A 16,317-nucleotide genomic window follows, 5' to 3' on the forward strand; every position below is an offset into this window, starting at 1 on the left:
AAAGATTTGTCCATGGATAAAGTGAAGTATATCAGAGGAAACAATACTTGGAATCTTACCACCAACATTTTTGGAAATCGTGGATCCTTTGTGTTTCGCTTAGATTTGGAGGCAGATTTAACGCTGTTTGTCTGATCGGTAGATGTGTGTGAACATACGAATAAAACCTCTCCATGTACTGGCGCATAAATATTTACTCAGCGCGGGCGCTCATTTGGTCCACGTTTGTGTAATGTCCTTCCTTGTGATTCAGTTGGTCTTTCACACCGCATTACCGTGCAGAATACCCCTCCTGCATTATGGTAGTCTACTGCCGAACGCCGCTTATGCAGTAATTCAGTAGGGCTTGATAACCGAAAAATCTGCCATTTTTAAGAAGTTTCACTTCTAAAAATGTCAGTAAAATATTCCGAAAAATCATTTATCATTTCATATGTCCTTAGCCTTTGTGCTATGATTAGTTTTATACCATTTTTCACTATCGTATCGGCAGCAGGGTCTGGTAATTTGCATGCGTTCTTCGGCATCCCAACCACAAACGATTCTTTATGATCGCCGTAAATGCACCCTCGGTTAAATTAATCATAAGCTCGAGGCAATTGACTTTTCGGATGAAATCACCCTTATACATAATTTACTTGAGCGCTTTGCCGTGGATGTTCCTCTTGTCATTGCCTCAAAGCATCCTCGAATTTGCATAATATGTAACCACAGTGTATGGAGTACCCCGTACACCCTTCAAAGTTCACGATTAATCAGTTTTCATTTCAAAAACGTGGTTGGTATGCCTTTACATACTATCAATATATTGAAGCGTCTAGTTCTGTAATATCAGCTTTGGAATTCTTTTGCAACCGTCTATTTTTTGCACAATAGGATCTCAGTTCTGAAGGCAGTGGTGCGTAAAATTAAACTGATTTGTGGAAAAAGCGCATTTTTTTCTATTCCTCATCCGTTACAACAATATCAAATGCACTTCTCGCAAAAAGTTGTCTGGCACTCTGTTGACGGCCACCAGTCATTATACCTTCTGCCGTGACTCAGATTGCAACATGTTAGTGTTGAAGTTGCCAACGGAAGTTTCTCCTTGAGAGTTGCATTTAATTCCTTTCTGAAATAGATCAATACATAATATTCTTATTTTGTAGGGCATGGTGTGTGTTTGTAAATTTTGGAGTTTACTTCTAGGAAAAATTTACTCAAGAATTAATTATAAATCTGCAAATTCACACTGAACTGGGTTATTTTTTTATGGTTCAGATGTCACAGAGTCACTTTTTCAAAGCTCGTTAAGGCATAGTCAATACCTATTCCTCTTTTCAGGGCACGAGGCAGCGGTGCTGACAGTGGCAACATTCGCAAAGCTCTGTATCTCCATGTCCTTCGCCTCAGCCTATGTCTACACCTCGGAGGCCTACCCAACGTCTATCAGCAACAGCGCTGTCGGCTTCTGCGTCACTGCGGGTCGCCTGGGGGGCACTATCGCCCCCGTTTTCCTCCTTCTAGTATGTCTCTCTCCCTTTCCTAGTTTTTCCCACTTTTTTCCTTCCTTCATAGAGCGATTCTGGCTTTGGCTGACCTCCCTATGAATGTCGCTTGATAGGCTGACTTTGTCCTTCAGGTGTGCCAGGCTTGGTAAACTGACGTATTTCTGCAAGCGCAACTTAAGGTACCACATCATCTTACTGCATGGAACGGCTTAGCGGCTAGTGTGTTAGCTATAGTGGGCCTAGGATGTTGCAATTCAATTAGGTAGTGCAGCTTTTAATTACACGATTTGAAAATAACTAAATATTTACTTATGGTGTCGCGAGTAAAACGTGTTCAGAGTGTCAGTGTTTAGCAAGTCGAGATTGTAGCGGAGTGTAAATGTGCTTATAAGCTTGTTCTCAAATACCACTTCAGATTGATTAAAACCTTTGTGAGCTCTAGCAGTAGGCGGACAGAAATATTGTTTTCCATCAAATAACCCCTAGCGTTTACCGTCACGGTAGATTATGCAATCCTCAGGTTTCCACACCATACCGCATGGAAGCGTTAGCATAATTTTGGGTCCCTGTTATCAGTATTGGTTGTTTCCCATACAAAATTATTTAACGGCAACAGGATAAATAACCGACTCCTCATTAGTTAATTAAACAATAATCTCGGGGAGGTCAGTAGTATTGCTGTCTCTCGCCCAGACAATTTCGTGCCGAAGTACTAAAATTTTACTTATGCGTAATTTCACCTATAGGGCTTTGTATGAACGCGAGTGTTAATTTATTGCGTCGTGATTTGATACATCTCAGCTCTGAGGCGGCATGAACAAGCGTTTATTCCATGTATGGTAGTGAGAGGGTTATTACCAACCGTCATCCCTCCCAACGGGTAAATGTTTGATAAAAGTCCTTTTTTTACAACCTGGAACTCCAGCGATAACAAGCAATTGCAGAGGTAGCATTCTGGAGGTAAACACGCAATTTCGCTGTTTTGTCCAGTTTTTGTGTGCTTACAATAGAAATACTCCGACTGACTACAACGCTCAATGGAATCACGTTCATTTTATCGAAATGTTACAAGTATGTTATGTCTGAAAGTGTAGGTTAAATGTGATTTTTGCGTCTACTTCCACTTTTGCAAATGTTATAAATATTCAATGCGCTTGCCCTGCTGGATACAAAAGAATCTTCACCCCTGCATGCCAAAAGGGCCTTGACTTCAACCAAAATGTGATTTTGGCCATCGGACTGTTGAATTATAAGATTGCAAGATTCGATTCTGAAAGCACTAGCAATACAAATAGAAACTTCATTCCCTCTTTTCTACCAATGCTTCTCAAATCCATAGGTTCAGTAGTGGAAAGAGTCTTGAAGCTCAGGTCAACCTTTAAACCGGTAACTTCAGTTCTAACGTCATCCATTGCGTAGGAATTGGTATTGCAGCCGTATTTTGTTTCCGATGCTTCTTTTGTGCTTCAGGTAAACTGCGTATGCGTTTCATTGTCCACTTCGAAATTGACTTGTCAAAAAACTGGATGGAAATTGTTTATCCTCTTAATTGTGATGGCTAACTCTAAGCACTGCTTTGACTTCTTTAGTGGCGCTGCACAGCTGGCACGTCGGCCATAGTCTTCATAATATCTACCCGTTGTTATTTGTGTTCTTTTCACACCGCAATGTCGCACAAACATGCAGTTTGTTGGTTTTGATGGATCTTTCGCAATTCAATTTTGACAATAGAGTCACTCAATTCTTTCACCCATTTAGGTTCGAGTTTGAAGCGGTATTTAATCTCCATTACACCTTTAAAAGCTTTTTCAAAAGGTGGGTAAGTCCATTTCTAGTCCTCAGAACATTCACTTCACAGATAATTTTTTATTGATGTAAGGTTGTCAGGTCGCAGTGCTTATAACCTTACATCGCAATGCAACCGTAAAACATTCCCTAGTACGGGTTCTCCATCTTTCGTAACTTTTTCACTAGAGCCAATGCTGCATTCAAAAATAGCACATTAAATAGGAAAATCGCATAAATCAATGAAGTAAAGTGCACTTCCGCATACCTTAGTGGTAGAAACCTAGCCTTCCAGCATTCTCTCTCGTTTGGTTCCCACTCTCCGTGCTTTTTTCAACCTTTCCGGAAGTTACGACGATTACGATTATAATTACTTACAATCATGAACACATGGAACCCATTTACAGTAAGAACCGATTGTGATCAGATCAGATCCAGCTTCCCCTTTCAACCTACAGCAATATCCCGAATACTCGCTAGGTTAGGTTCCAGAATCGCTGCAAACCAGGGGGAACCGTGAATGTTTGATATAAGTACCTAAAAATGCTAATAAATACTTATCTCTGGAATGCTTGTTTGTCACACTAGCAGATTTACAGTCACCTCTGCAGTATCCCAATGCATTGGGTGCCGTTTTTCTTTTGCACTCACAGTGGGACAAAACCATGCAACTAATGGGACCATGAATTGTGCAAAACCGTGGCTGCAAATTAGGTTGTTTTTAATGAAAATTTTGCGAATGCCTGGGACATTACTGCTTCGTCAATTCGCAGTTTCTCTGTGCGTACCACCAGTCTCCCGAATCCGGTTATGTGCTGTTTCCGACCCCTGTTCACTGCAGGCCCCATTTGCATGTTGATCTTTTCTAGTTGTTTTCAGCACTGGATAGCGTCCTTCCCCTTTACGGTTGTGTTTCCTATGTATAATAGGTTTTTTTTGAGATACCTCATTTACTTAATGTCATTGGCAATCGACTTCTTACTACAGGGCATATTAAATGGAATTTTGGGTATTTCTTAGACCTCTGATGGTACATTGTGGTACCTCTGGGGATTTCCACCAATAATAGTCATCGTTTGTCTACATTATTACTAAAAAGACGTTGGTGTTACATATGTTTATATCGTTTTGTATATTTGGTTGTAGCTCCCCAATTAGTTCATGTTTTATTCCGCGCACTTGGCTTGCAGCACACGCCGGCAAACTCGGGAAACTGGGTTCCCTCGGTGCAAACCTAAGTAAGACTCGGCGGTTTTAAGTTTCTCGTTATAACTTCTTTCGTCACCTCTTACGAAGCACTATAAGTTATGAATTCGCGTGTGTATCGAAGAAAAACCGGAGTCTAAATTTTATAGGTTCCACATTATCTGTTCTTTAACGCTGTGCTCGATCAAGGCTTGTTGCAATGCTTACTATTAGAATTTTTAAGCTGTAAAATCGAAAGTGAATGGAAGTCGCTTATGAATCGCACAATGGGCTTGTACCATTGTCTGTTTTGTACCGTTACCATTTCTTTGGTCAGGTGTTATTATTGTGCGTCAGTCCCGATTGAAGGAATTTACATAACTCCGTTTTCGTGCCTTCTGTCTTAAAGGAGGACTGAATAACGGCAAATCAAAGCCGAGGAGTCACAGTAATCCTACGCTGTATGAAATCCAACCCGTCTTGGTGCTGGTGCACTCAAAGTAGGGCATTTCGCGTCTAAACGAAATTGTGGATTTTTATGCTTCATCTTTTTCAATTATTGCTCTAAGCGTGACTCACTTCATGCTGATGCAGGATTACTTTGTAAATTAGTTTGGTGTTGCATGGAACTGATTGTAATGGATGCTCACGGCGTTTTATCGTCAATCACACTGTTTGACTCCTTAATTTCATTTTCTTCCATAGCAAAAGACACCACAACTTTAGCATAAATGCCTATTTAATAAGGAGATTTGTCGTGCGCATAGGAATTTCGCCTCGGCATGACGATGGCGATGTTGACCGCGTTCCTCGACGCTCCACTTCGTAGAGTACCAAAACGTACGCTCACGAAAGCTGCCTTAAAGTTGGAGCCGAATTTTGTCCACACCAATCCTCCAGGACCGTCAGAAAACCACACGGGAGCAGATTCAGCTGATTCATCCACTATGGAAACGCCTCCTATAAGCCCCAATGATTTATTGCCAGTAAAGTTCACACAAGTGGCCATCTCCGACTGGCTCCCGACAAACCTTTGCAGGACACCGCTTTCCTGGTCAAAAATTGCTGGCCACCTCTGTATGCTTTGCCTCGTTTCAGCTTTTTAGCAAATCTCAGAAGTTGACCTCAACTTTATTATGATTTCATGACTTCTATGTGTAAAAGAAGGAAAATGTGTTTTTCCCTTTACAGTAAATGAGCTTCGATTTCCGTTGTGCAGCCATGTTAGATTTTTTCCTCGCTCAATTTCCCACATATCAGCAAGTAGGAGCGAGGAGCTAGCACTCGGCGCTAGCAACGGTAACGAAGCCGTGTTACTAACTACTTGTGACTACTTATTTCTCGCATAAATTATCCTTTTGTCTTACTCAGCGGTCTTCCAACCTTTTTAGGGTGCTATTGTGACTCGAATCTTGTAACTGGTTTAATTTATAGACAATTTATGTCTTTTGCTACTTGTATTGGAATGAGGCCATCTAGTGTCCAAAAAAAGCTTGTCCAATTTTCGGTTTAACTTCCTGAAATGGCTTGCCTGCTCGCTAAGTATATGCAACCGTGTTTATGCACGTATTGTAAATCCGAGATTGGCGCCAGTCTACTGGAACTTTCGTCGTTGTGCTCTGTGCTCTATTTTCTCCCCACTTTGAATCCTCATATTATGGAATACTGATTGAACCTAGTGTGATTTTAGATTTGGGAGAACTTGAACTTATGAAATTTGTTGCACAGCATTTGAAGAAGGTGCATCAGCGGAGCGTACCATCCTGATGTGGTCTAAATAATTTGATTTCACTGGTGAATCACCAGGCGATGATGCATCAAATTTGGGAAGCTCCTTTGTTTCGTATTTTAACAAGGGTTTACGCGTTGCTATTTGTCGAAATAAATGGTGATATAGATGTCACGACCTTTCAGTAATGTTAAATGCGGGGGATGCAATGGCTCGTTTACACCCCCATCAGCTGGGAAGGGCGTGGTGGCTATTGGGCCATCGGACCTCACATGCGTCAACAACAAATGACGGTAAGCTTCAAGGGCTCCCAATTTGTCCTCCGTGCCTTTTGGATTATTTGCTAATTGACCTGCAACGAGGAGTACGTTTTTTATGGCACTGTTATGCAAACGGACACATCACCGATTATCCCCAAGTGATTCACCCACTACCCAGCCTACATTTCTAAGGCAGAACTTCATCCCCAAAAGGCTGTGCTTGCTTGCAGTGGACTGTAGACAGAATTTTTACCTGAAGACCAAATGATTACACCTGATATCCATTTACCTGATACAACTCGAACGTGTGCAAGTAAGACGTGTTTAAAAACAACCAAAACTAGTCACCTAGTAGGAAGAAGGTCTTAATTTTAGCTGGATCGTGTAAGACATCCCACCGTCGCGAAACTGAGCCATGGGAAACTTTACACTTTCGAATGCCTTACCCTTGTCCTCATCATGCGCATGCCCTGGATATTACTCCCCCACGTGTTGATGGGCACCTTTTCTTGGCACTGGACACTCACACGTGAAATAGGCAGTCGGAAAACAAAGTTGTCATCGAATTGAAAGGGGCTAGTGCCAGGTTTTTGCTTTTGGGGACAAAACACTATAGAATTGGAGTCCGTTAGAAGCTATTGTTTCGTTAAGAAGGTGTTATAGATTTTAATGCTGATTGTTTCAACAGAGAGTGTTAAGGAGCTTCCTGTGGTTACCTAATTTTATTGTTAGAAAACGTACGTATTTATATGATTACGCCATTGTGAAGCACAAAACTCCAGAAAATTCTTGCTGATCAGTGTTTTAATTGAATAATCCATCTTTGTAACTGGTGGCTAATGTGAAGCAAAATACCTAAACTCTTTGCCACGACCCTGTTTGTAATGTTATGGGGCATCGTTTGCCCGTCTCTAAATAGATGATGAGCCGGTCAGCAATCCACCCAAGTATTAAATCTTCTAACTTCAAAATTAGTGCTCCTTGCATCATGTCTCCTGTCCAAGCCTTGTTGCAGACAAATTTCTCGTGTAAGGAATATCCCCTTATGGCAAACATTGTAACAGATCAATTTGTACACTACTCGCTGCATGTTTCCGTTGGCGACAAAGAGCAGCCGTCTATCACTGTTTCCACAGGCTATTCCTTTATTTTACTCAAGCTTCAATGTTTTCCCAAACCATTGTTTTGTGTGTATTTGCAAAGTGTTGCGCAGGCTTTTTCGAATTTGTAATAGAACCCATTTCATACTTTAAAGCAAGTATCAAAATCATAAAACCGGTTTTTTGTTTCAAGCGAAATTTGCTCCTTTTTTAAAGCATTCAAACGCGCCCTCCATGGAACATGCCTCCTCTGTTTCCGATAAAGTCTAGAACTTAGGTCTTATTACTACTACTATTTTGCGCTTATTAACCCCACCTTCATACCAAATGTTATCTCGTATGTACATATATTACCTGGCGTATTACAGGGGACGAGTCGCTCGTGCCTTATATTTGGTGTTATAACGCTGACAAGCGGAGTGGCGGCGCTCCACCTGCCGGAGACTCTCGGCCGCCAGATGCTCGCCTCCTCATTCCAAATCGCTCAGAGGACTTAAGCCATTCCTTCCCCCTGCGCCACCATCATTACCCTTGTCTTCCGCACCACCCCCTCCCCCCCTCACTTCGACGACTACCCTTTGTTACAGAAGTTGGCTAATAAAGCAATAAGCGCTGTGAATTGACAGAATGGCACGCGTTTGCTCGGAGTAGTGAGGTGATTCACCTCCCGTAGGGTTGGGATGACTGATCATTGCGCAAATAAATGTGCGGGCATTAGGTGGGTGAGGTTGAATGTCATCATCCTGTCCTGAGTTTGATGCCAAGCCCGTGTATTCGAGCCTCTAGGATGTGTAGACTGGATATCGGCAGTAGGGTGAGTGCACGATTCGCTGGAGTTCAGGAGTCGCTTGAGCGTCGTGCGTCATTCGAGGCCTTTCAACGCATGGTGCATACCCTGATAGGATTTTCCTGGGTTTTATTCTCCATCCGTATCCTACAGCGAGGCTGACTTAAGTGTACATTTACAAGTGTTTATAGTTTTCCTGGACGCAGCTGTGGGTCAAGTTTAAAACCGTGAGTTCTGTTTTAAAGTTCATGGTTTATATTCTTACAATTTTGGAACCGATGCTCAGCGAAACGTGTGGTCCTGGTGGAACTGGCCAAACTTTGACGAGCTGGAAGGCTTTCGTCATCCACCGCGGCTGAGGGGTCGGCCGACCCCACCTCGATGGTCACTTCTACTTTCGTTCCCCTGGTTGGAGGAGCTTTAAAAATTGCTTCCTGTTTCGATGATTCGTATTCTACCAACTGAACAGACTAGGCGATTCGCGACTCTCACCCATGGGAAACTCCGTCAGGCGGCGTAACTTGCTTATTCCTAATGCACAGAAACAGTTACCGTTGCGGCAAAAACTCCTTTTGTGAGGATCGTCCGAGTTGGGAAGCACATAAATTATGGGAACTTTAGACCGGTGGTCCTTCAAATTGGGAACTGGAATACTTCCCTGGCTAATTTTTCAGAATCTCCTAATTAGCATCGTTGTGGAGTTTTTACGGTTACTACCATTACCCAACGAATGCTTTCCTTAATCTGAAGTCGAGGTACGTCGAACATTGCTTGATTATTCTCACTCTTCAAAGCAAACCCGACGAGGATATGAAAAGGGGAGCCTATAGGGTTGGGTACTCGTGATAATAGGAGAACGGGAGTTGCGCATGACTATCGCTACCCAAAGCCGGTATGTATGACCAAGGTGGGAGTGGAATGGAGGCCAAATACACCTGTCTGGCAAGCAAGACCGATTTTCATTATAGCAAAGCCAAGAAGTGATGATTGCAAAGCATAAACACAAAAAATGCAGACATTGTGGACAACGATTCCGACCACCGAGGGCGTCTGGAGGGCCATTCCGCGCAAGTCAACAAACGGCTCCGGTCAGAATATTATAGGTTCCGCCACTTCCGCCTACAAAAGTGAAAGTGATACTTATTTAACTAGGTGCTCTATCACCTAATTCAATGCAATCATCAATCAAAATATGTCTGGTTCTAAAAGGCCTGGTTTTAAAGTGAGCTGAACGCCTTCTCGTTAAACCTTCACCTTTATTTTTTTTCCCTTTTGAAATGGACGGTTGACGCGCCAGCAAAAGAATCAACATTCATGTGCTTTATTTCAAATGAAAAACTAACGCTCAGTTCCCAGCCGACTGTTAAATTTCTGGTAAAATAGTTGCCGTTTTTGAAAAAATCCTATTTTGTAGAAATGAGTGCCATTCCCGAAAACCCGTAACCGGCGTCGCATTGAGCCAGACGATGCGCAGTGCTTACGTGAATCTTGGCATCGTCAGACTCTCCTAATTTTTTATTCCGATCATCTGGCGATTCACTAAGAATTCTATTGTCAAATGAATTTAGGGACCTTTGACCCATCATTCAAAAATATTTGTCCTCATGATTTCGCCTTGTGGTAAAATATGCATACTGTCCATTTGACGGTGTCAATTTACATAGTTTGGGTCAAGATAAAGACCGTTTTACGAATGTTTAGGGGAAAATTCGGTGTTTTAGGATTAAAACAAATAATGCGGTCCATATACACACATGCGCACCTCTGGAGGTGGGTGGAGCGGAACTTTTACGCTCACTTCGCATCTCCTGACAGATCTGATAGGTGTTGCAATTCTCGCCGGTCAGAATGTTCCTCGAGTTGTTCGTGTTGGCCGGTTTTCGACGACGTTCCTCTACAGAAATTGAGTAGGTGGAGCCCCGCGAACCCTCGCCCGTGAGTGGAGAGCTGATGTCTGCAACAAATCCTATTGGCTGGTTTACCTTCAGACATCCCATCATTTCACCGAATGTTTTAGAGTAATAATTAGAAGCATCCTGTTTACATAGGTATTTACACTATTTGGGACAGTACCTAGGCTGGGAGTTCATGCTTGTAGGGTGTAGTGTTAGTGGTCCCACACAAACCAAAATCAGTGAAGAATAAAGATGTTTGATGAGAGCGTAATTCGTGATTTAAAATTTGGAAATGCAATACTTGTTGTACCCCAATTTTGGTTTCCAACGCAACAGAGTAGGAATAATTAAAAACCTAGGAAGTGATGTAACAGCGAATTCCATTTGATGGGAAATTTCATGAGTATGAATATATTAGATGAAATAGCTTGCCTCGAGTCTTTGTAGTCTTTTCCTTTTCACCGACCCGATACTTATAATGCTGTGTGTTTTCACCGAGTAGAGGATTGGAGGGCGCTGAAAATGAGCAGTGAAATGCAACAACAGCTGAAGGTTTAAATAGCTTTTTGCTTCTTCTTGGAGGGTGTGCGTTTTCGCCTATTTTACAATTTATTCAGAAAGAAATTCATAAAAGTCGAAATTCGGCAGCATGGGTATGCATAGGAATTGTTCCAAAACCGATGCTAGGTTTAAAATTGAAGGTGGACGTTTCGTACCTGTATTCGGACGTGCCGTGACATTGCGCTCAATTGGTGTAATTTTGTAGCTCGGGCGATTTTCACCGGTCACCGTATTGGAATAAACTGACGTAAAGGGAAGAAAAACATCTTTTTACTATTAATAATTGCTTCAAACTTTAATTCTATGCAAATCGGCAAGTAAAAACTAGAGCTTTTGTATTCAATTGAAGTTACTACTAGAATCCAACATTTGTGTAGTTACCTGATTTTATGTTTGTGCAAAATTATACTCTAAAATGCTGCGTCAAGTGGTTGAACTAAGTGGTAAATTTAAGCAATTTTAAATCTCATACTGCATAATTCTAGTGATTCGCAATTTCATCGGCAATTTTTTTACTTCGTTGAAAGTGATGACCACTTACTGAACAATGTAATGTGTTATGACTTTAAATCACGGTTTTGGTAAAGGGACCACTTAGGTGTCCTGCCATTACACCTTCATTGGGTGGGCTGGCCTCCAGGCCATACCAGTAGCCCAAGCAATACTGTATGTCCACAATACATCTTCTGCCCGAATACCATATCTTCCTTTGTCTTCAGGGAAGTCTAGAAGCGCTACATTGGTGACAGCGGAAAGCAAACCCGATCTTAAAGGACATCTATCCTATTTCTACTGCTGAGTGATTAACCTTAGTAAGGCGGAAGAAGTACATAATTTGCGGGTGGGAGAATCTGTGATGATCCGTAAGAGAAGGGCTGAAAATGGCGTTTGGCCATAGCAACTACCTTAGTCTTGTGGCTTACAGGAAAGCCATTAACAATTGTAGCGAGCAACACTAGCAGTGAACCATCTGGAAGAGTTTGGTACTGAGCTGCCTACCCTACACGTATAAAGGCGTCGAATACGTAAACACGTGATACCTCCTCCACTTCTCGACTAGCTGGATAGAACCCGTACAGACAGATACGGTTGGGCAGATCTGAAGCGAGAACAACGTAGCACGAAGGGTTAGGAACGAAACCATCCCTCCACCGAATTGTGTTTAAACCCATCTTTTGTTACATGACTCTAAATCGAGGCTGGTCTTCCCACGACTAGCGATAGCTGGCTCAAAGGGGGCAAGGGGCTATGTAACACGTTGATTGTTTGTTTAACTCTCGGTTTTAGTAACGGTCACCTAGGGGCTCCGCTATTGTATCTACGCCTTGCGGCATGACCTCCAGGCGATGCTTGTAGACTCCAGGTCCTTCTGTACGTTGACGATACATATTTTACCGGAGTACTGTGCCTTCTCTCGTCTACTAAGGAAGTCTTGGGAAGCTGCGTACACACTTTGTGCAACATTACTTGATTTGAATGCATTTGTGAGGAATTTGTAAACTTACACGTCTCACTAAATATTGAAAGTCAGCACTAAAAATTAAAATTGCTTTTACTCCTTTACGGCACTCAATTGAAACCTTGCCCGCGCTACGACTATACATTATTGAAATAGATGTAGGGTAGCTCAATTCACCACTACGAAATACTTACTCACCGTAAGGTTTTGTGGCTCTCTTCTTTTCCTCCTTTGATATGGTAAAGGCAGTCACATTTTCTCCCGTGAGAGGATTGATTCTCTTGCTCTCCGACCGGGCTCGAACACGCGCTCGTCCTGTCTTGCTGTTTTCAACATTCACGTCGTATGTGCTGCAGTTCTCCCCTGTTATGGTATTCTTTCCCACCTCTACGCGTATTTAAACAACAACCCTTTATCTTTAGCGTTTTTTGCGTGACAGGTTATGCATAATTTATTTCTTATGCTCAGTAGGTAAAGACTTTGTTAATGTGTTGATGTAAAAGGCGTCAACTTTCTTTGCCTTTTCAATTGCATTTCTCGCTAGCGTACGTTGGCCGCACACTACCACGAAATCCAAGTCTCGTTAGCACTGTCACAACCAGCCTTTGGAACCTAAGGCATATTTGAAAAAGGAATCACTTTGCTTATAACAGGACCAGAAGGCTTTAAATGCTTTTTTAATGATAGCATGGTGTCAGCTTTACACAAGCCATGAGTTTTCCAGTCTGATCAATATGATTAATGCTTACTAAAACAAATCTTGTAAGTCAGTACCTGAATGTCGTCGAGGTCCGCAAGGCTTCATTTCTTGAGATATGTCAAAGTTTGTGCAGTTTTCACCGGTGATGACGTTGCGGGCTAAAATTTCAAGTTTGTAATTAAAATTTACTCCCACAGATCCTCCTATCTATTAAGGGTAATCTTGTCAACTGTGTGCATATTGCTATTTGTCTATTACCCATCCATCAAGTGTAGCACCTCATGGAGTTTGACTATGTATATTTTGACGGCAACTTACTGGATCGCGGCGTCTTTGGGGTTAAACAGCCACTTTGCCTCTCCTCTACGGTGATTGCGAATGTTTTCGCGTTTTCTCCCGTCAGAGGATTGCAACGAACAGCTAGATTTTACCAAACGCGGCACAGATTTTAATAAATTTCAATAAAAGCTGACAAGCGGAACTGGAAACAGGGATTGCTTTATGGTCGCGGCAGCTTTTAGCTTTGACGGAAATTATAAAATTTCAGCAAAATTTTGTGTTTGAAGCACTTATTATATGCGCTGCAAATTGGTTAACTGGTAAATTTAATCACTCTCGAAAGTCGTTTATAATGCTAAGACGTTCTTGACGTAAAATCTAAGCACTTATTTGCACGCCACAATGGATTACAGGGTACCTGTTGAGCTTCGTGCTCTGCGCGCTCGACCGTTGTACTTCCAGATGGGGTCCCACTCGCGTTCACCGAAATCCCCCTTTCCTGATATGGGGTCCCGCTGAGCTGAAAGGTGGCACGTATGACAGCGCTGTTTGGAACTTAATTTCGTGGAAAAAATAGACGTGTCTCCTACATTATTACATTATAGTTTAAAAACGTGTGTTGTAAAACACAAAACACCTCCTAACCTGTCCATTACATATCGTAAGCTACATAGTAGACGATCCTGGAAGATTAATTCACGACTTGATATACAATCTGATTTACCGATTTCTACGTCCATTTTTAATGGCTTCACATTTAGCCGTTTCGAGAGGACAGTCACCTGTCAGTGGCTGTGCCGTTGCAAAAACAACAAGTCGTTTGCCCAGCCCATGACCTTTGCCTGGAAATTGCGGTCTTCAGTACTAGCTGTAGCAGGACTAGCTAGTCAGATTAACTAACTTAGGTAGCATTCGATTTACAAACTGCATGCTTCCGATGTTCGAGTTAAGTATACCCATTCGTCAGTAAAATGTTATGCAATCTCTGAGCATCGAGTATGTGCGAATGTTAAAAGTACGCTGGTGCTGTCAGATTGCAAGGGAGGGCTTCATGCTAACTACAAATCCTTACGCCCACGAGTAGAACTTTTCCTCGGTCGCGAGGTGCAGCGAAGGGAGTCGACCTCCTCGCCTAAATTGCCTGTCAGTGCAATCGGGTTGCGAGCTGGAAAGCATTGAAAGATTTGCGCCATTAAGGTTCAAGCAATGCCGAGTACGATGTGGTGAGGCTCGACCTTCCCACACTGACAAAATCGGAAATTCGACGGCATGCATAACGTTGTGATTGAACAAATTACTAGAAATTTTATTGCTCCCTAGAGGTAAAAGACAGCAATTATTAACGCAATCACTTTAATATTGTTAAAATTTGGCAACAGATTGTTTTCGGTCACCAAATTTTGGCAAATCAACTTACTCAAATTGCTATCACCTTTGGTAGGATTTTTGCCAGTTTTTGGTAGAAGAGCTGCTGTATCTGCATCCCAACTGAGTAAGGTCTTGTTGAAATCTGAAACACGTTTAAAGAAAGTTTGAATGCCCTTGATATGATTTGAAAATCGGCAAGAGACAAGTCAATCAAAAGCTACTAGATGTGGAATCTTTTCTTTTCCTAAATAAAGCGCGAATAAACTCGTTAGAATTGGCAAAAATGCACAATAATACAAGCATTTCACTGTCTCAAAGCTAAATTTTTTATAAGTGTAAGAACAAAATTTGCTCTTCCGTTTGTCTCCCAAATAAATCCCATGCTATTGTTGTAGTCTTTTTCACATTCGAGGCCAGCAAGAATGTCGGCTCTGAGGGCCCTGACAGAAAGCAGTGTAGGTGCGCATTACACATCATTGGAATGATTTGCGTTACTTTTCTTATTTTGATGCGCCGTCTTCGGTTTTCCAAAATCACAGTGCTCCTTCGGCAGGTCCCCAAGTCCGGCAATAGGATCGCGCTTCACAACTTTATGACAAAAAAGTAAACGTTTTAAGTGGATAGAAGGGAAGGCAATTTCATTTGTAAAATAACACTTATGCAATTTCTTCTGTCCACATATGTGTTCAACTTTTAGATATGCAAATCTAGCATGAAGTGTTCCATCTGCCTTTTAATTGCGCCGGCCTCAAAGAAAGTGATAAACCAAAGATTTTTAGCTTAAATCTTTTGTTGTTTTACGGCAACTTATCTTCCATCTATGCACGGGAATGTATGGATGCATACCGCGGTTTTTTAGACCCGTTTCGAGATCAACATGTGGAAGCGATTTTCGTAGTTCCTCAACGTTGCCGCTGATGTCTGATAAGCCTATTGATAAGAAAGCAAAAAGGTGAGTGTTTTTCTCAAACACCACCGATTTTCAGCATACGTTGGGTGTAAAGATGTATTATAAATAAATTTAGCTTCTCCCCCTTTAGTTTCGTCTGATATCATTAAATTCGAGAAACCCGCATTTGTCACAAAGGCCGCATGTCAAGTTTCGGACACCGGTCCGGGAAAGTAGCTGGTGTGAAACGCTGATTTAACTGTATTCGTGCCAATGTATACTTTTACAATGATATCTTAAGTTAAAAATGACAACGATTTAAAACAAGAAAATCTGTACTTCAGGAGAAAAACTCACCTCGTTGTCCAGCGGTGGTCGTCATTTCAAACTTGCTTTAAAAGTTGAAAAAGCATGACCAGAGCATAAGAATTTTTGCAATAAAACACTCATTTCAATTTTAATGCAAATGTAGACGTGTGACTGAGCGCACTGGTGACCTACAAATGCATCTTACAACAAACGAAATAACTAGATAAAATGCCCGACTTTCCGGGTACTTTTCCTTCATACTAGATAAAGGACACAAATTAGAGACGAATTGTTCATAAAACATGAAAATATGGCACAGATTCCAAAAACACTCTAAGATGTCTTAAATAACGTAAAAACCGACCGAGTAAATCTAAACTAAAGTTACCCAGACCGTTATTGCAACATAATTTGGCGATAGGTGAGGCAGTCATTGAGCGAAGTGTAAAGCAGGGCTTACTAATGTCTCGACCCGGAGAAACGTCAGATCGAAGTCGGCACGACGACGCAGTGCCTGGCAT

At 41.9% G+C, this 16,317-nt stretch overlaps 2 protein-coding genes across 2 annotated transcripts in view; one reads left to right on the forward strand and one right to left on the reverse strand. All coding sequences in view use genetic code 11, as the record gives it.

The window, feature by feature from the left end:
* Positions 1 to 8,046, forward strand: part of EGR_00301 (Solute carrier family 22 member) — a gene marked incomplete at both ends in the record, with an annotated part of 17,339 nt that extends 9,293 nt beyond the window's left edge. Inside the window, 4 exons of the mRNA XM_024489550.1 lie at positions 1,324 to 1,505; positions 5,228 to 5,514; positions 6,422 to 6,482; positions 7,918 to 8,046. Coding sequence (XP_024356228.1) covers positions 1,324 to 1,505; positions 5,228 to 5,514; positions 6,422 to 6,482; positions 7,918 to 8,046 — 659 coding nt within the window. The remainder of the gene's footprint in view (positions 1 to 1,323; positions 1,506 to 5,227; positions 5,515 to 6,421; positions 6,483 to 7,917) is intronic.
* A 1,362-nt stretch (positions 8,047 to 9,408) lies between these two features.
* On the reverse strand, positions 9,409 to 16,317 carry EGR_00302 (hypothetical protein; the record flags this gene model as incomplete). Its single annotated transcript, XM_024489551.1, has 13 exons — positions 9,409 to 9,455; positions 10,099 to 10,290; positions 10,694 to 10,747; positions 10,948 to 11,034; positions 12,450 to 12,638; positions 13,026 to 13,109; positions 13,270 to 13,371; positions 13,649 to 13,750; positions 14,303 to 14,395; positions 14,648 to 14,740; positions 15,094 to 15,186; positions 15,445 to 15,528; positions 16,257 to 16,317. 13 exons carry the CDS (start codon positions 16,315 to 16,317, stop codon positions 9,409 to 9,411), a joined length of 1,281 nt encoding a protein of 426 aa, XP_024356229.1.

The sequence above is a fragment of the Echinococcus granulosus genome (assembly GCF_000524195.1).
Source record: "Echinococcus granulosus chromosome Unknown EG_S00001, whole genome shotgun sequence".
Taxonomy (NCBI): domain Eukaryota; kingdom Metazoa; phylum Platyhelminthes; class Cestoda; order Cyclophyllidea; family Taeniidae; genus Echinococcus; species Echinococcus granulosus.